The sequence below is a fragment of the Artibeus jamaicensis genome, unplaced genomic scaffold (assembly GCF_021234435.1).
Source record: "Artibeus jamaicensis isolate MK-2021 breed Jamaican fruit bat unplaced genomic scaffold, CSHL_Jam_final scaffold_1689, whole genome shotgun sequence".
Lineage (NCBI taxonomy): Eukaryota > Metazoa > Chordata > Mammalia > Chiroptera > Phyllostomidae > Artibeus > Artibeus jamaicensis.
The window spans coordinates 13,904,757-13,925,393 of NW_026522029.1; the positions used below are offsets into that span (position 1 = coordinate 13,904,757).

The following is a 20,637-nucleotide window of genomic DNA, read 5'->3' on the forward strand; positions in this document are numbered from 1 at the left end:
CGAAGGGGTGAGGAAGGTCCCTGGGACGTGTTCCCCCACTTCTGCAGGTCAGGCCCCTGTCCTTCCAAACCCCGAGTCACCGGCCCATTGGTGACTTTTGCACAGAAATTTGGACCGTAAAACACTCCTTCCGAAGCTGCTTCATGAAACAGAATCCAAGCAGAACACGCTGCGAGAAGCTCCGCGTCATGATTTACAGTGCAGGGCTGTGACCCGACAAGGGCCGGCCCTGGGGGTCGGGGACACACACTCGTCACCGCACAGGGCCCCCCCCCCACGGGCAGCCCGCTCAGCAGAGGCGTCTGCCCGGCACACCAAGGCCGCACAGGGAGTGGGACGTTAGGGTGGCGTGGTGCAGCTTTAGAGAAAATCTCCTGAAGACTAGATAGAAAAGAAGACAGAAAAAGGAGGGAAAGGTGAGCAGTTGATAGGCATCCGTGTATATTTTCTTGGTTAATAAACGCTCTCATCCATTTTAAAGCACCTAGGCGGTTGATTTTCTTATATTCGAAGGACCAATAAGGACAAATTTCATAAATAAGCTAGTATATAAATGTGATGTCAAGAAGCATATATATTTTCTTCATATATTTATGTTGTTTATCAGATTTAGAAAGTAAGAGAGTCCTCTGGGCTATTGAAGGTACTATATTTCAAACCCTATTCAGTTAAATTTTTACTGGTTTTCTTAAATTCACTTGATAGTAGCAATTTCAGGGAATAATAAAGGACCCAGTCGCAATGAACTCGCTAAAGCCCAGCCTTAATATTAGAAGCAGAATTTATTAGAAAAATAAATTTTAACTACAGAAGTATGGTAAACTCTTTGTGTGTATATCTTAGTCCTGACTGGTGGGCAGAGTGTCTGTGATATCTAGAATATACCCAGTTTTCAGAACTCAGATGAGAACCTACATTATTGTTAGCATTGAAAAATTCCAGCCTCTGTTCCATCAACTGAAAACTGAGGTTTTACCTTTAACACTTAAACAAATGTGTCAGGACCACGATTCTGCATCCCTGGCCACGGGGTTGTCACCCTCTGCCGTGAAGGTCGTAGGGACGGTCTCATCGCACTACATCCAAGCACAGAAGAAAAATATCCAAGGGTGTTGGCCAGCCTCCATTTCACGAGCCATATCAGTGCAGCCAAGGACTAAAAAGTCAATCAGTGGCATAGAAACGTCCCAAACGATCGCCTGCTGGTCTCCGCAGCAGTCACACTCTTCCTGGATCAAAATGCATTACGGTTGTCGGTTTCCAGAAAGAAATATGAAAACAGCAAAGAGTTGGCGGCAGCGGGGATTTAAGAAGACAGGAGGACGCTTTAACAAACCCTGCTCGCTGACCCCCTTCGGGCAGGTGGCAGGCTGACCCTGCCAATGCCACGGGGCGACCCTCTGTGCACCCAGACGAGGGGATGAGCTTAGGTGAGATCTGTTACAATGCTGAGTGGAAGGTTTGGTTTGGAAATGAGGAAGAACGTCTTCACCGTTCAGCGTCCTGGAAGGACGGACAAGCAAACTCGTGAAGTCTCTGGGAGGCCTTTCAGAGACGAGTACATGACTCTGTTCTAGAACACCCAGCTTCTGTCTCTTAAGAATCAGATGTTGGGGGAATTCGGTGGTTCTTAAGCTTGGCAGTCCGGTCCTTCTGAATAGCGGCCGACTTGACTAATTACGTTACTCCGTATTTCTCGGTGGAAACCAAAGAAAATGCTGCCCAGACGGCCAGCAGAGCCCGACCCCCTGCAAGGCTGGGCGTGGCCGTCGCTAACAGAAGGCAGCAGACACAGGCCGTGCTCCGGTGTCCCCAGCCGCCTGTCTTTCTAGAACGGTCTCCCTGGGAGACATGCCCTCCAGCAAACACGTCTGCGAGTCGGGAGGCCCGCACAAGGCTGTGTGCTCCCCTCCTGTGCGGGCCGCTTCTCTGGACACCGTTCCCGTGGTCTTCAACGCCATTACACTGGTCTCAGCTACTGCAAGTGCCGCCGTCCTTCAAGATTCAAGGGAGTGAGCGCACCGCGTGCCCTGCGCTGGGCCTGGAACACGGGGTGAACCTCCTTGTCCGCTTGTGGGCTCGGGCCGGGGCGCTGTCTCCCCAGTGGTGTCTGATGTGGCACCTGTACCTTGTTACTCAGCTTAAAGCCCGCTGAGCCGGTAGCCGAAGGCCGTGTCCAACTCCCAGCACCGGGTCTGTCTCTGGGGCGAACAAGCCCGGGACCTGACTGTTTACAAGCCCACCGGCAGCTGGATCCTTGTCGGGGTTTGGGGTCCGGCCGCTGTCCCACCCCAGACTCAGTCCTTACAAAGTCCTGAGGGGTCAAGAGGTGCTTTTCTTCCGAAGCACGGGCATCCTGGGAGCAGCCGACAGTGACCCCCGTTGCACGGGGCCACTGACGTAGCCCACCTCAGCTTGTAGGTGCAGGGTGGGGCCGGCAGGGTCTTCCAACATCGTCTTTGGGGTCTTTCTGCCTGCGGCTCATTCTCTCCTGGAAGCAGTAGCTCTAAGGGGCGGTGCCAGTATGAACCCCTGAACGCTGGTCACCAGAAGTCTGCCCCGGTTCAGGTCTTCCGCTCCTACGACGACCTTCATGCAGGGATTACAAGAGGGGCGCCTGCTCTTAGAAAATGGCCAAGGTCTTGATTTTCTTTGAACAATATCGATGATAATGTTTTCTTTTCGAACTCACATTGCGAGATATAAGTGCATACTGTACATATTCTTTAATTTAAAAAACAAAGCCACTGAGACATTGCCCCCAGAGGAGAATGTGGGGCAAAGGGGATTCAAAACACAGCCGAGACCCAGATGCCACCGAAGCCACACACACTGGTGACTGCTCTCTGCCATCGGTGTTGTGCAGACACCTTGCTTCGTTCTGTTTCACGTTTCCACAGAGCAGACTTTACTTGTGGACAGAATGCCAGGAGTGATGACGTCATTTCCAGGGAGCATCACCTCGGGGCTGATGAGGCCCCGCGGTCACGGCTGCGGGCGGTGGGGGAAACTCAGAAGTGGGCCCCCGAGGGACTGGGGTGCACGTGCCACTCGCGATTCTGAGATGTAAGTCATCTTCTGGTCCTGACGTCTCTGACTCAGGGTGTCTCGCAGTTAACCAGTGGCATCTCGAAATCAGCAGACTCTGAACGGGAAGACATTTAGTCATAATTCAAGCAATTTATTTTGCTTATGTTTTTCCTCGTACAGTGTGCATAGGACAGTGGGTGAAACATCTTAAATGTGATGAAATACACCCGTGCTTCCAAATTATAGTAGGTAACAGTGAAATTCTTCCGTGTTTTGGGAGTTCTTGTAATAGGCATTCTAATACGTCACCGTAGGTCCCCTCCCGGATGCCACTAGATGGAGAAAAACACATCATCTTGGCAAGATCTTCTACAAGAGGGAATTCAAGTCTCATCCTCACTCTGTGTAAAACGCCACTTTCTGAAATCTCACTCAGGGGGCCTTGGGCCAGGGGGACTAATTAATTCCATTGATAATCCCCTAAAGCCCAGTGTATGCATTTAATTCACTTCTCCTTCCTCTACTAAATATATTCCCAAAGCTCGATGAGGAGCCGGATTCGTGACTCTGTTCCATATCCTTACCCTTCCCTTCTGCTGACCAACAGCAAACGCCGTCCAGAGGCCTGGACGTGGCCAGATGGTGCCTCCCGCCCAACGCCCCACGCGCCGTGAGTCCATGAGTCTGTACCTGCAGAATTCCAAGTGCCGGTTGGCGTATGCACGCCTCACAAGTACTCACACGGACGTGCACACATGCACAGCAAACGCACACTCACACAGTTACGTGGATGACAAAGGCTAGGCTACCACGTTCTCAGGCACTTTAAGAGGGCAATCGTCCCCCTAAAGTTTCCGCATTAACAGACATGGGGGGGGACATTATTGGGCCTCGAAAATGTATTTCAAATGGAGTCTTTAAAAACAGGCACCGACCCACTTCTAGGGAAAGAGCAGGAGCCTGCTGTGGTTGTAGCTGTCGCCCTGACAGTTCCGTGCGCAGAGATGGGCTGCTGTCACCTGTGTTGAAATGCCCACAGGGCTTCATTTCCATAAATGGGTAGGAAGTCCTTTCCTTACTTGTCCAACAAACCGGAGACAGAGTGCCTGCGGACGTTTTAATTTCTTTCTCATGTTCCCGTTGGCACGTGAGAATGCCTCTCCTCCGCCGAGTCATGAATACGGTGATCCGTGGGAATCAGGAGAGCCGTCCCCGAGTGCGGGGACGGGAGTCCCTGGTGGGTTCCAGTCCCTCCTCTTCCGAGATGTTGCGGCTGAGAAGCGACGAGTGGCCAGATGTTCCTGGAGCACCAGGTTCATGGGCTGAGATCCCCGCGTCTTCCCCGCCCCCAGGGTGACAGCCACCACTCTGGGCTGCACAGTGGTCCCTCTCCATTACTTCAGCGCTGGTGTGCATGCTTACTTCTCCACCATCACGTCTCCATTCCCTTAATTGTACTAATTTAAACACCCAGAGCGTAAAATTACAGAACTACGTGAGCCATCTCGAGTTGAGAGCAAACGCCGTCTAAACGTGAAACATGCAACTCTCCATCACGTTAAAACACACGTAATCCGCTGGCACCGTCATGGAAGCTGGGGAAACGGCTTCCTGGAGGGAGGGGAGATGTGCAGCGTAGGATTCAACACATAGCAAAATACGCTCAAGCACAGGTAAGCGAATATTAGAAAGAAAAGTGTACGACACGTTGCCAGGACTTCGTGATAATAGTGATGCCGATGATAAGGATGGGCACTGATTAAGTGCCAACCGTGTGCCCACTCCGGCTGTGGTTTGTGTGACTTCTGTGCATCACGCAGTTCCTGCTACAGCCCTGTGAGGTGTGCAGTCTGGTGCTAACGCCTCTCGGATGCCGGACATTCAGCAACCAGCTGATGTCTGAGGACGCTCGGTGGTCTGGGAACAGATGATGCTACTCTGGGCCGAATGGCTGCTTCTGTGGCCGCCGTCCCTGTTCTGTGGTTTCGGCCTTTGCCGGACATTAGGATCACCTTGGTGACGGACTGGGTGGGGCGGCCCAGGGCAGGACGTCTGAAACCAGCGGCGTGTCCTGCACACGGGTTCTATGAAGCCCAGAAATTCAAGCGAATTCTTCCCCTGGGGCTGAGTCTTTGATATCATGCAGTCATTGCCTGGTGACGGGTGGTTCAAAGTAAACTTTCGATTCAACAATGGTTTTTATAATTATGTCATTTTTTTTCTATTTACTTGTTAGGAAGGAGGAAAGTAACGTAGTTGGTCCTTATGACTTTCTCGATAGAAAACTTGAAACGAACCCAGAAAAGACGGAGGAGTGAGTTTTACTGAGCTTCGAGACGCTGCGTCTAGACGGTGGTTGGAGCTGCACTTACTGTACCGAGTGCTACAGACACTGCTAGGCCGTTGGGTGTTTTCACCATTCGGAGCGCCACGGTTTTCGTTTGTTTTTATCAGGAGTTGGTCGGTGCAGTATTATGACCCAGGCCAGGTATCGTTTGTTCACTCACTAGGCACCCGAGGACCATCAGCGGGCCCTGCTCACAGAGAGAACCTTTCTGAATATGTCACATAAAAAAGGGTTCACTCTCACTATCACCACTCAGCGGGGACCACATCGGCAAGCTCCCATTTCTTCAGGGTAGCTTTTTTGCTGATTTTATTCCTTCCTTCGTTCTTTTTTAAAAAAATTTTTTAAATTTATTTTTAGAGAGGAAAGGGAAGGAGAAAGAGAGGGAGAGAAACACCAATGTGTGGTTGCCTCTCATGTGTCCCCCAGTGGGGACCTGGCCTGCAATCCAGGCATGTGCCCTGAATGGGAATTGAACTGGCGACCCTTTGCTTCACAGACAGGCCTGTGCTCAATCCACTGAGCTATACCAGCCAGGGCTTCCTTCCTTCATTCTTAAACAACTTAATTAGGGCCGGCTACGTGCAGAGAAATAAGGGCCATATCCAACACGTCCCAGAAGTGTGATACGTCCTCAAAAGGTATATTATCTGCTGAGGAAGATGAGTGTGTAACAAAGGTCACACAGCTTGGGGAGTGAGGAAGAGGAGACCCGTGTCCGCAGGGCAGGGAAGGAAGGCCTTCCTGGGGGCAGGGGTTGCAGGTGAGTTCCCTCTTGGTCGAGGGGCGCTGCCAGGGTCTTGCTGTCCGCAGGGACTGTGTGCGGAGCACTATCCCTGCTAAACACTTCCTGCTGACACGGCGATTAATTATCTTAGTTCTTTCAACCAAAACCTTGCACTTAACTTCTATTTCTTCTCCAACATAAATCTCCTCCTTGGCATAGAAGCCCTATAAACTGACTTTCAAAAGGATGACCATTTTCTCCAATATGTCCTGACCTGTAACTCCAAACAGGATTTTCAGTTGAATCAAAATGTGATGTTTTATGCCCGCGCCACACTTTCCGGCAAAAGAGCTTACAGCTGGCCCCCAGGAGTGTCCCTGTAGGAAAAGGTTAGGAATCGCGTTGAATTCGCATGAGGACTATGGATTCATCTTCTGCTCCTGCTTCACCGACAGCCCGAATCCTGTGTGTGTGTGTGTGTGTGTGTGTGTGTGTGTGTGTGCGTGGTTTTTAAATATTTCTAGCAGTTCTCTTCCCTTCATTGCCTATTTCTCTGTTTTCCTCTGCTTCCATCCCAGTGCAGGAAGCAATTTTTATTCCATTCCGTCTCATTGGCTCTTGCCTTGGACAGGCTCTGCAGCTTTTAGCCGTGAAAAGAGCCGCGTTTTGAAGGTAAATTTCCGGAGCACGTTATCCGCTCCAAGTGCCCCTGCAGCATCGGAGGCTCTGTAGCTCAGGCAGTTTTTCTTTATGGGTAGCCAGCCTTTGGTGACACTTTTATAATTCCGAATGCTCACCTCAGCTTTATATTGTTTCTTAGATGGCGCATCCATGCCAGTGGTATGGGTGTGCCATATAATAAAATAACACTTCGGCCGTATACTGCTCCATAGTTTCCAAGATGGTGAAAGCTGTATTTTAATCATGTGTCTCTGCCTTCCTGTTTCAAACGATGTCTGTGAAGCACAAGCGAGCAGAGTGACCCGGTCTCACTGTCACTGGTCTCCTGCGGATGGAAGCTGAGGCTCCCAGCGGGCCAGTGGCCTCCCTCCCATCCCTCAGGACACGCGATCTGGCTGCTGGCGGCACTGCTCTGGGGGAGGCAGGCTTGCCCCCTCGGCCCCCTACAGCTTCCGGAGGGTCCCCGGTGCGGCCACAGCCGAGGGGATAGTGTACCCTGACTGACGTGGCACTTCCATGCCTGTGGAAGTGTGTGTGGTTGAGTTTGTGTGGAACGTGTTTCCGGTAACTTGCTAACGAGACATCGGACACTATAAAGATAATGACAGTGTAGCATCGGTGGTAGCGTTGGCTTCCGTTTAAAAAATCATTTTCATGTTTTAGCCATCCACACAGATTTCGTCGTCCGATAATGAGATAATATAGTTGTGCTATTCATGGTGGTTCCTTCCAGCAGTGGGGCCTGAGCCAGTCTGTGAGCTCAGCCGCCCTCGCGGGTCCGGTCAGCGTCACCCATATTGTTCCAGCTGGAATGGGTCCGGCGTGTCCTGCAGGAGCTGGAGGGGAAGAGTTACCATTTGTGACTCGCTCCAGCACCTCCCCCGCCAGCTTCCACCTGGCCATCGACCCTGGAGACGTCCCACCAAGTGTGAAAACAACACGTGTCCCTGGAAAGAACCTCACGAAATGCCCGGGCCAACCCCCCTGGGATGACAGACAAGAAGACCCACCCTCGCAGGGAGTCGCGGGATATGCAGCTTTCCTCCCCAAACCAGCTGGAGCCTCCGCCCCCACCCATCTCGTTCATTACCTGCCCCAGAAAGCCGCCTCCCCCGCCCCCCCCCACATCAGGGGCGTGAGGTGCACACCCGGCGTCTAATCACTTCTCAGCAGCTCCGTGGTATTTCATTAACTGCTGCGCCTAACACGCTGGCCTTTCACCTGCGCTAATGTGAGCTCATTAAACGGGAGGCCGGTAATAAACAGGACTGAGCCAACACGGCCACTGTGCACGGCGTGTGTTCAGCATCTTTTTAACAGTGTCCACGGTGAGCAGTGTCTTCCCTTCCGCAGGTGGTGGAATGAGAAAGACGAGTGCGGGTCCTGAGGATGGATGGGTCCGATGCCCCTTAGCATCCGTCTAGAGCAGATCAACCGCTCCTCCTGCCCCAGGCTCCTGGAGGACCAGGGGGAGGGAGACCGCAGGGCGCCGCCCTGCCCTCTGGCAGGCGGGTCCGATGGCGGAGGTGGGGGGGCTCTCAGTACAGGGAATCGGGACCAGTGGCAGCCTTGCCGAATCTCGGACTTCTCAGCTGTACACGGGGACGGCACCCACCTCCCTCAGTCACTTTGCTGGTGGCCAGGTAGAGAGCAGCAGGCCATGAGGCCGCCCGGCCATGGTGAAGGGCCTCGGCCGCTGCACAGCACGTGGCACCCAGCAAGTCACCCTCCGTCCTCTCTGCAGAGGATCCTCTCGGGTTGAGTTTTCCCCTCTGGGTCCGCACACCCCTCCCTCACCGCCGCCCGTGGTCACTTCACAGCACAGAGGGAGCCCCTCACCCTATGCTGTCTTACTGAGTGTGGAGCAGAGGGTGGGCTCCCTGCTGCCCCGCCCCTGTGCTTCTTCCAGGGTGTCACCCTTCTCTCTGGGGTCCCTTCCCCAGAGGGCACTCATCCCCTTTCCGGACGCTCCCACCTCCGCCTTGGCCATTTGACAACCTGCCTTCGCCTCATCTCTCAGAACCTGGCTCCTCGCAGGGCCCTGGGGAAGAGCCTCAGCCTGCAGCCAGGGTCAAGGACATTGCCATTGCTCTTCAGCCCCGTGTGTCCCTCTGCCAGGGCCTTACCCATGCTCCCAACTGTCGTCTCTTCAAGGTCCCAGAGTGTCTTTTATGTATAAGTTTTGTCTGGGACCTGGTGTGGTTTCAATCCAGGCATCACAGCTGTTGTGGAAACATGGTGTTTTTACTTCATATCTAAATCTTCCTGTTGAAAGAACCTATTCCTATAATTTAATTTCTTCCTGAACGTAATTGTTTGGGATCGTCCGACAGTTCACGCCACCAGCAGGATTTTTTAAATACATTCAAGGTATTCATTTCTTAAGCTTTAAAAAACTCACCGAGTCTCTATTTCGTGCTGAATGAAAAACTAACTCACCAGGATGTCGAAAGGGGGTGGTCAGGGTACACGCTTCTGGTGACCGGGCAGAAAGGGGGTTGAGAATGGACCCAGAGTCTGGGACACCATGTGGGGAGTCAGTAGGGATTACGTCGTAGGTGCTGTGAAGTCCCAGCTGAGAGCAAAACGCCCAGGGACCATGCGCCCTGTGGAAATGGCAGGGAGGGGACCCTCCTAACAATGGGGGTGCTCGCACAAATGTAGAAACACAGACCGTGGCGCGCGGTGCGGTATCAGCAGCTACGGTGTCCGGGGCTGAACTGGCGGGCGTTCAGCTCACAGACATCCCTCCGTTAGTGCCTGCACCGGCGCCGTGAGTTGGACACTGTCCTTCTTGCCACGTCGACCAGGAAAATCAGAGGAGGAGAGGTGAGATAATGGGCTCGTAGACACACAGCTCATGAGTGCAACACCGTAATGCAAATGTGACTCCCAAGTAAGTCGGCACCCCAGACGCTCTGCGAACGACTACTTTCTCTCTGAAGCATAAACTGTTGTTGCTTTCGACAGATGCGGGCAGCAGATTTCTTAAGTCAAAAGTCGTGTGCTTGAGTGTATTGGGTTAGACTAATGGTAATACCTCCCTGATCCCAAACATGCTGATGTCCAACTGTGGGGTCCCTGTTTGCACCGCCGGGCAGCACGGGGGGTTGGGGCCGCGTCCCAGAGACACGGTCCCCCCTCTGACTTCACGCCGCTTTCACTGTCTGCCTTCGACGGCATCACGACCAACCGCTCGCTGTTATCAGTGATTCGGCCCGACCTGCCAGTTCCTCACGGGGAAAACCTGAATTTCTGAAGCTCAGCCGTGATAAAATGGGTTTGGAACTGAGTATCGGGGAAACGTACAAACAGTCGGTCACTGTCACAGTGAGGGGACGGGAAGAAGGCAAGTCACCAAACGCACACAGGACAGAGCGGACTTCTCACCTGTGGCTCCCAGTCTGCCTCGCACCGTGACGGGAATTGGGGTGCGAGGAGCAGAGGCGGGGAACCCCAGCTCCCAGTCCCGTGTGCCCCCACGTTATGTGGGGGACACCCACAACGCACGCCAGTGCCTTTTTGAGTTGTCAAAGACCCTTTGAAGGTTGATTCTCTTCATTTTTTCCTCTAATTGTTGGTCATTTGATCGAAACCGGTTTCCAGGAATTACTGTGGAGCACACCTTTGGGTGACGACAAACACCAGGTGCACTCGAACGGCAGTTTAGTCCGGCCCAGCCCTCGGCGAGCGCTGAGCCACACTTATAAAACCAGTGACAATGACACCGGTGCATGTACCACGTGGATGCCATTTAACCCGCCCCGGAGCGGAGAGCAGTTCCTGGCCCGGAGTAGGCATCTGGTCCTCTATTTGTTGAATACATGGCAAAAGATAAATAATCTGAGTCAGAAGTGAAAAATGTTTTTTGTAAAAAGAAAAGAAAATCATTGCTGAAAATTGAAACATTCTTTACATCTAATTATTCTCAGTTTGTTAGTGCATATACAAACATACACGCATTAAGGAACACAAACACACCCATATCCATATACGTGGGCTCCGGGTTATATTGAGTGCAATATATATAAATATGTATATATTATACTCAGTGTATATGTGTATATATGCAATATATACTGCACTCCGTATGAGCCTGAAACCCTTTTCTCTCTTAGCTTCTCCCCATTTGGATAGCAAAGTAATTACTTTTCCTGCCGTTATTGTCACCAATCAGATAAGGGAGTGTGATTAGGGAAATTGAGCTGATCCGTTTCCGTACCACGGACCGGTGCTGTTAGCCCACTTGCTTCCATTCTCATAAAAATTATGCCATTTACACTGGAAGATAGCAGTCCCCGCTTCTATTAGGAACAAGAACCCTTTCTACTCCATAATATGCTCAATTACCATTGGATTGATCCATGAATACATTATGATCCAGAGAGGCTGCTTTACCTTAAAGCTTTGTGGGTTTAAGGTGTCATTGTTGATTCATTGCGTCGTCACTTCTCCATCGGCCGCGGAATGCTCTCTCTGCCCGGCGCGGGCAGCTTTGGCGTGAGATACCGTTATCTCTAAATGAGTAGGATTTAGCTCTTCTGGTGAGAACAAATTCATCAGCGACGAATCCCCGGAGAAGCCACTGAAACAAAAACCACACCATTTCTGAGCTTTTTCCGTTCATCGGTTACAGAGCAGCTTTTGAGAGTTCTAAAGAACTTTTTCCTTTGTTTGAAATGTACAGCTCGGGGGCTCCAACCCCCTGGCCTCGAGGGTCTGCCGCTTTTCCGGCAGGAAAGTAATGAACGATGTGGAACCCCACCTGCTGCTGGCTGTCGGCCGGCCGCGGCTCTGCCTGCGATAGGAAATCAATTAGCTATATGTTCAGGCAGAGATTTGAACTGAGCACTTTATTAGTCATCACTGGTGGCTCGCATGCACCGGGGCCAACTGTGCATTCATCTCTGCTCTCCGTGAGTTCTCATCTGTGTTGCTTTGTTTCTTCGGCAAGATCAGAACACACACACCTAAAGGGAGCTATGCGGAGAGGGGATCCTTTGGCGCAGGGGAGAATTGATCTTCTTCGTTTTTGGAGAGCTTCGCTTTTAAAATGTTTGGTACACAAATATCCCGAAGGCATCTTAATACATGCAACGTGATTTAAAAACAGAGAGAAGAACAAAAGCACACAGCCCTGGCCGGCTCTGTTGGTTGGCCCGTCGTCCGTAACCTTTCAGTCACGGGGTCCATCCCCACCGTGGGCACACACAGTCCCTGGCTGGGTGTGTCCTGGAGGCAACCAATCGATGCTTCAATCTCACATCGATGTTTTCTTCTCACTCCCTTCCTCTCTCTCTAAAAAGCAATAAAAAAATGTCCTAGGGTGATATTTTCTGTAATTGTTTGCAGTGGTCGACCACATTTGCCTTGAAGATAAAAAAAATAATAATTACGCTTACAGAGTGCATTTAACTTTCTTATACGAATGCAGAAAACCTTGAACGTCTCAAAGCTGCCTGGGCCGGGGACTGTCTGGGTAGCAGTGAGGACCACACCCTTGACGGGCCCTTGTCCGCTGGAGATGAGGACCAGGGCAGGCAGGGCTGTCACGGACATTCTGTGGGGGTGGACTTTCAGTGCAAAGGAAAACCTGGCAACATTTTTCCTCCTTTTCCATCGACTCTTTGAGTCCACAGTACCTTCCGTAGAGAGCCTCTCCTCAGGACTAATTATAAAAATGAGCACGTCTTTGAATCACACACCGTCAGCCAGGAAAAAGGCAGCGTCATTTGCACACGGCAAGTGCGACCGGTCACTGCAGACAATTGCAGAAAATATCAGGCTGGTGGATGTTTGCCGAGGCTGTGTTCCGTTCAGCACCACGGGACTTTCTGTTGTCATTGTCGTTATTCATTTCCATCGTTGGAACAATTTGAAATCACCACCGTTTCAATGGAAACTTTATTTCTCTCCCTTTGGATAATGAATAGTAAACATGAGCGGGGAGCCTCCTCTGGTCTGTGTTTAAAAGGAATCAGAAAGTTCCAAGGGTGACTTCCTGGGGTGACTCAGGGAACTCCGAGGTGGGTCAGACGGTGCCGGGCAAGGTAAGATCCGGTCAGGGAGGCAGGACAGCGCTACGGGCTTCCACCAAACCCACCGCCAGGGGGTCTGCAAGGACCTGAGTCGTGGGTTTCAGCACAATGTGCCCGAAGATCCTCAAGAGTACAAGGTTGAGCCCTGGCTGGCGTAGCTCAGTGGACTGAGCATGGGCCTGTGAGGCAAAGGGTCTCCGGTTCGATTCCCAGGCAGGGCACACGCCTGGGTTGCAGGCCAGGTCCCCAGTAGAGGACACACAAGAAGCAACCACACATGGATGTTTCTCTCCCACTCTTTCTCCTTCCCTTCTCCTTTCTCTGAAAATAAATACATAAAATATTTTTTTAAAAGAATACAGAGTTGGAAGTAAGGAGCCGTGCAGGAGAACGGAGGGAGGGACACCCCAGTGAGCCTCGGTCATGGGCAGAAGTGTCTGTCCACCTCCTTGTGAGATGTTAGTGGGGTACCAGGGACTTCTCTGACACTGAGTGTAATCCCCACCCCGTTACCGGAAAAGGGCATTTCGAAAGAGGACATGGCAAACAAGCATTATATTTTCTCCATTAAAAAGGCTTACATATGGGCTAAGGGGTGAGGATTTGTTTTATGCTCTTATTTATTTCATGCTTTTAAAAATGACAGCATCAACTTATTTTATGGTACAAATCCATATAATATATTCTTTCCCTCCATCATACCGTTTCATATTACTGCAGTCATTAAATGGTGTAATTTCAGAACGCATGAAGGTGTGGTGATGAAGAATACAGTTCCAGTTTAATTGTGTATAAATTAACTCGGCATTCATCACATGGTTTCCATTTGTTTGACTTGTTGACATAATTACAGTAAATGGATAATGGAAAAACAGTCCCCGGTATTGCTATGTACATGTGCCCTGCTCATATAAATTTTCAGTTGCTGTCTGGCTTTATTAGAGCACCTTTCAGTTCTGTCTCCCCTGCCTGCCAGCGACCCTGGAAGGTGGGGGGGGCGTGTTCTCCTAGAGCACCTTGCTCCCTGGGAAGGGGGGGACCGGTGTTTCGAAGGAAGTGTGCCTTTTCACCTCCGGACCGGCTAGGCCAGAGACCCGGCTGGCCCTGGAGCACGGCAGAGTGCAAGCCTCCGTCAGCAAGATGAGCAGTGTGCAACCTCGCTCATCTCACGGCACACACGTGAGCTAATCCCTAAAGTTCTGTGGCACACCAAAAGAGGTATTTTTTGCCAGTCTGACAAAAAAAGGCTCAATTTTCATTGACCCTTTGTAAAAAAAAGAATAATGATTGAAATGACCTACCCTTGTTGTTCCAGAGTGACTTTTTATAAAATCGGATGCCTATATACTTGTGTATTTCTGGTACCAAGAATTAACCAATCAGACACAACCTTATTGTGTGATGTGACCAATAAGATGCACTCTTATCACATGACCTGTATAGTTATGGTTCAAGACAGAGCATTCCCACTGCATGGCCACTGCTGCGTTAGACCATCGAAGGGAAGAGAGGTCAGCACCCCTGACTAAACAGCCAGATGTTGCATGTTTGCAAAGGTTGCATGTTTGCAAGAATGCATGTTTGCATTCTTGCAGCACATCAGTGTGCCGTGGTATACCAGTTGACCGTCACTGAACTAGATGAATGAACAGTATGAGGGTACTTTCTTGTTCAGCTGAAGCCGTTTTCCCACACCATGCAGGTGTCTTTCTGAATGAGCTTCGTGAAGTCCAGTTGAATGACCTTGAGGTTGAAAACTCGACAGCGTGATTTTGGATACTGACAGAACTGGTTTAAGCACTCGGGGATTGCCTCTGCTTTTTCACTTCTATTTCGGTCTCCTTCACGCAAAATAAAATTTATTTCCTGTACCGAGAAATCAATATTTTTACTATTTTGTTTACAGCTCTTCCAGTAAATTGCAATCAACATTCATTACCAGCTTTAAAGAGATGTAGTAAGAATTGAACACAGTAACACAGGGATACAGATCAGAACTCTGGCAAAGTGCCTTCGCCACCGACAGAAGCGTCTGCCAGGGCTGTGGCTGTGTCTGTGTTGTGCTAAGGACTCGGCGGAGGGGGAAGAAGCAGCGATGGATCTCACCTCCTGTCCACGCGAACCAGACCGACGGCTCTGGTTTCAGTGGGCGCTTTTCGTATCTCAGACACACATACTTGGAAAGAGCATGTTACCCATGTGTCCTCTCTAACGATGAACGGAATCTGGTACCCGGGGGCCCTGGGAGGACGCTGCCCACGGAACTGTCCCAAACACGCCTTCGTTGGCGCGTACTTGTGTTTATGTCCTCACAAGCTAACGTGCTTTCTCCTTGATGTGTTTCCCCTGCAGAAACTGCCCAGTTTCGGACCTTACCTTGAGCAGCGCAAGAAGATCATAGCTGAGCACAAGATTAAACTGAGGGAAGAGGATGCGGCTGTTCCGCCCCCGGAGAGACGACTCTTTCTCCGCAAGAAGCCTGTTCCTTCCATCAAGGTAAAAAAGAAGCCACGCCCTGACGGGTGTGTTTGGCTGTTGGGATGTGCAGCGTGGCTTAGTGTCTGTGTGCCGTCAACACGGACCACACCCACCCGAGCCGCCACTGCAGAGCCCAGGGGCCACCACGGCTGACACTGAGCTGCTTGTCATGTTTTCCGGAGCCTGCTCTTCCTCCTGAGCCAGCCTGGGTTCCACCCTGTCCCGCGTCCACTCATGGGTCGGTCCCCAGGGTCTGCAGCTTCCGTTGGTCTCTCCTGGACCCTCCTCTCCTGTCCTGCCCTCTCTGCGGGGGCCTTAGTGTCATACAGGCTTCGCACAGCCCTTCCTGGGATTCCCTGCCTGCTGACCTCCCCCCTTCTGCGTCCGCTCTTATCTGGTGCATCCTCCAGCCACACGCTCTGCCCACGTGACTCAGACGTGGCTCCAGGCTGTGGATGTATTCTGGCAGGCACACGCGGGCACGTGTGCACACTTCCTCTGCTGCTTCATTACCCGTTTTGTGTTTTCCCTGCAGTTTCTTCTGCTGTTGGTGCTTCCTCACCCACTTCCTGGAGGCCTGGCCGACCTGTGTCCACGCCTCAGGTCTTCTCTCCACCCATCTGTCCTGTGCAGCTGGTTCCTTCCCCCGCCCCCCCACCTCCTTGTGGATCCCTCGTTCAGCAGTTTGAACCCCCACGCGCCGCCCCAGTGCGGGCTGCCGTCCCGAGCACTGTGGAGGGAGCCCCAGTGCCCCACAAAGCTCCCTCTGCCCGCCGTCTGGGCAGGTCCTCCAGCCCTGCGTTCAGGGTTCTCTCTGACCAGGGCTCCATCTGCCCCGGTTACGAGGACGACAGTCTTACTTCCCAGCCGGCCGTGCTCAGTAGCTCTCCCCTCTTCTGTTGGTCGCTCCTCTCCCAAGCCTCAGCTCGGACGTCAGGGTCCGGAGCCTCAGCAGGGGGCGCCGTCTGCGTCACCAGTCAGGCGGCATTGCTGGAGCATCTGCTCGGTGGCCAGCACTGAGCTGGGGACCAGGTCTGTGTGCAGGGACACGTGGGTGTGGCCTGCAGCTGGGGGGGGCCTCCCGGTCGGGGCAGAGATGTGGCGCCATTTATCATGCACCCCCCGCACCCCAGGAAGTGGGCTAGACGGTGGGAACGCAGCATGAATTTTAACGAGAAGGAAATCTCTCCTGATGGAGCTCGGAGTCTAACAAGGGAGAAAGACACGTGTTAGAAATTATTTACAGTTCAATCAAATGTGTACAAAACGCTCCGGGAGCACAGAGGAATGGGGAGGATTAGTTCCGCCTTGGCTGGTCGTGGAGAGCTTCACAGAGATGCGATATTTAACAAGGAGTTTAATAAATTAGTGCTAATTAAGCAGAGAATTAATAATAAAAGCTAATATTTATTAAGTCCGGTTGCGGTTTCAGACCCTGTTTTCCGTGTTTACGAATTAACTCATTTCATCTCACAGTGACCCAGGCCGCTACCAGACACCGGTATTTTCCCTGCTTTACCAGTTCAGTGATTGGCAAACAGAGAGGTCGAATAACTTGCCCAAGATCACACAGCTAAGAAAGTATCAGAGCCTGGGTTTTACTCCACAGTCTGTCTCTGGAACGGGGCCCTCACGCACTACCCCTGCTGTCTCTCGCAGAAGGAAAATGAGGAAGGTAGCATTTCGAGTCAGGTGTGTGTTTGGAAAGCGTTGCGTTCGAGCCTGTTTGAACTAACAGGCAGCCACGGGGCCTGGGGCCTTCGATCAGGTGCGTGGTCCCCTGACGAACAGGCGGTGGCAGAGGCAGGCTCGTTCTTGGTTCGGTGGGAGCCCCCTCCTGGGAGGGCAGACCTGGCGACGGTAATCTAGTTTTCTTGATTGTTGTTGACAGTGTGGTGTCCCAGGGCGGGGGACGTGCTCACTGAACTGCTCAGAGCCTCAGCTGCCGCATCGGGGTTATTCCTGTGTCGCCCTGTGGCCGGCGTCCTGGAGAACAGTGTCCCTGCGGCCCAGCCTGGCCTTGCCTCCAGAGACGCTGGAGAGTGGCCTCGGGGGCCCTCGGTCCTACCCCAGATGGGTCGGCGGGGGGGCTCACAGGACAGCCAGGCATCCAGGGGACTCTTGTCACCACCGGCACAGCCCGGTCTGCGTCCCTGACAGCACAGCATTTCCCAGGTGTGCCGCCGCACTGGGGAGCCTACTCGCCTGGGCAGGAAATGGGGGCGGATTCGCGGCAGAAGAGGGGCACCCATGGGAGCAGGGCTGGGAGGCTGAGGGGAAGGTGGGCTGAAACAGGAGAGAGAGCGGCTTCTCCCTAGGCCCAACCGGGACCTCCCAAAGGCGCACCTGCCGCGTTCCGCAGCAGAGAGTCACCGAGGGGCACGGCAGTGAGGGCCACACCCGCCTGGGCTCCGGGAGGGACCTGCTGCGTCTCCAGGGAGCTGTCACGGAGACCGAAGGGTCTGCCAAGACTTAGGGGGCCTGGACGTGCCCACCTCTGCCGACGTCCATGGGCAGGAACCCGCACCCTCTCCATGACGCCAGGGAGGGAGGGGCCCTCCCTCGTGTCTGCATGTCAGGGTGGGAAGCGGATGGCTGAGGGCACAGTGAGCTGTCACCGCCCCTGCTGCTCCCACTGGGAGGCGGCCGCATCCACGAGGCTGGCAGAGCACGTTGGCGGCAGACCGACAGCCCGATCCAGTGGGTTATTATTTCAGTTGACTCGTGAGAGGAAGAAGAGTGTGGTTCTGAGATGAAAGTGAAGGACGCACTGGACACGGCAGGACATAAAGGAGACGGCGCAGGAAGAGAACAGCCAAGGACGTCACCGCGGTTGTCAGAAGACACCAGAGGGGGGCCGGAGCGAGAGAGCCTTCTCACTCGACATCCTAACAAATCGCAGAGAAAACTCACCAACCCGAACGTCTAAAAACATGGACACGTGTGTTCAGAATCGGCCCTGCAGTCTCACGGGCACGCCGGGCGGTGTGACCCATGCAGGACCATGGGGACGGGATGGTCCCTCCTGTCTGCAGTGAGCAGGTCTAACCACGGGCTGGAGGAGGTGCAGGCATGTCGGAGCCGTCTGCACACGTGTGTGGTGACCCCCAGACTGGAAGGTGACACCCAGGGGAGGGCAGGTGCAAGAGAGGGAAACCGAGGAAAAGCAGAAACGCATCCTGAGGTGACATCACAGACCCCACAGCCAGCTGGTTAACACGGACAGGCCAGGGGAGGCCCCTTGGACGCCCTCACAGCCACCGGGGCGCCCACCCCACCCGAGGCAAAGCACCTGGAAAGTTACTGACTCCCCTGTTGGAAGTTTAGTCTCACGGAAGAGAGAGAAGTGACGAGGGGACCGGCGGCCTTGGCTTGTTTCCAGCTCCTTAGAACAATCTGTTTGGGGAGATGGCAGCTAGAGGCATCTTGAAGGAAAGTAACCCTCCATCCACCTCGGGGTTCGGTGCACCTGGGAAAGGAGGTCTGAGCTGAGATACACAGGTGTCCCCGCGTTGGTAAACCCAGCTTCCTGCGGTCAACGACCCAAACGCAAAGGTGGACGGGGAGGACGGAGGGGCTGCCGAGCCGCAACCTGAGGACGCCCTCCCTGCTTTCCCCAGGGCATGAGCGAGGGGCTGAGCGTTTACAGAGCTCAGTACTCAGCGGTCCTGGGAGAACGCTCAGGTCACAGGTCACCAGTGGTGATGGAAAGAGTGTCACCAGGGCTTAAGGATGTGTCATAAGTGCCCAAGCCGGAGATTATGTTATTTGGAGAAAATATGAGATAAGATGGGAAAACATTTTGTCTATTAAAAGGTAAAAAGAGCAGATGGGCCCTGGCTGGTGTAGCTCAGTGGATTGAGCGCGGGCCTGGGAATCAAGCAACCACGGTTCGATTCCCAGTCAGGGCATATGCCTAGGTTGCAGGCCAGTTCCCAGCAGGGGACACACAAGAGGCAACCATACATTGATATTTCTCTCCCTCTCTCCTTCCCTTCCCCTCTAAAGATAAATAAATAAATAAATCTTAAAAAAATAAAAAAAGAGCAATAGTTTTACCAAAAAAAAAAGAGCAGATGGTGTACTCTTAACTCAAAATTGGAGAGACCTGTTCAACTAGTATTTTTCTAGCCTCCCCAGAGGGACTGTTCTCAGCACCACAGAGGACAGGCGGGACCTGCCAGAGACACGAGCCCTCGGGTGGGTAAGGCCACGGCAAGCCTGGCCACACCCTCGGTTAAAAGGGCACAGTGACGAGGACCAGGGGACTGTCCCCAACCGTCCTCAGACATTCCCACACCTCGCCCGCTAGTCCCTGTCACTAAGAAGCGGGCCCCTGGCCTGCCCTCTCTCCCCCAGTTCAGTCCCCAGGTCCGCACATGCTTCTGTTCTGTGTGTTGGTTGCCTCCCTGCCCCTCCCCCACGGGCAGCATGCAGGACGTCCAGAACTTGCGTGCTTGTTGGCTTTTTTTTTAAGATTTTACTTATTTAGTTTTAGAGAGAGGGGGAGGGAGGAGAAAGGGAGAAACATCAGTGTGTGGTTGCCTCTTGCGCCCCCTACTGGGGCACCTGGCCCACAACCCAGGTGTGTGCCCTGACTGGGTATTGAACCCGGGACTCTCTGGTTTCACAGGCCGGCACTCAATCCACTGAGCCGCACCAGCCAGGGCTGCACACTAGTTTTGAATGACATCGAGGTATCACACTGCTGGGGAATCAGTGTTACCCCAGGTTCTGTAGAAAAGGAAAAGGTGGGTGTGGTCGGGGACAAGATACAAGTAGACAGGAAGCTTGAAATCTGATCCCAGTAAAATTCTACAAAGATCCTTGAACATTAGCAAAAGGTGAAGTTACTGAGAGTCAGCATAAAATCTGGAAGAACCAACCGAACTGTCTCATTTATGAGACAAGTAGTGCCCTCGGTGACAAGATGAGAGCAGGTGACATCGGTAACAGTCCAGATAAGGAAGTGGCAGCGCGATCAGGCCCTGATGAGTTAGACATCGGACCCCTTTCAGGGGGACTGGGCAGTGATGGCCCTGCCGTGCTGACCTTGGTCCTGACCTTGGTCCTGACCTTGAGTGACTCGGGTTTCAGACGTCTGCCAACCAGGTGTCTAGAAGACCTGAACCTAGGAAGAACAGTTAACCATCACAACTCGAAAATACTTCAGTCACTAATAAAAAAAAATAGGCCAGAAGTACCAGGTGCGTGCTAACCCAACACGATGGTGCGGGGGGGGGGGCGCCAGCTCCTCCCCCACCGGTCCCACACCTTCTCTCAACGAATATTGACTGACCTCTAGCTTTTAAAAAATACTTGCGATCATCCCAAAC

At 52.7% G+C, this 20,637-nt stretch overlaps 1 protein-coding gene across 2 annotated transcripts in view; it reads left to right on the forward strand.

The window, feature by feature from the left end:
* Positions 1 to 20,637, forward strand: part of DPYD (dihydropyrimidine dehydrogenase) — a 499,545-nt gene that overhangs the window by 471,844 nt on the left and 7,064 nt on the right. For both annotated transcript variants that reach the window (XM_037153081.2, XM_053655907.1), the window contains one exon: positions 15,176 to 15,319. In XM_037153081.2, coding sequence (XP_037008976.2) covers positions 15,176 to 15,319 — 144 coding nt within the window. The remainder of the gene's footprint in view (positions 1 to 15,175; positions 15,320 to 20,637) is intronic.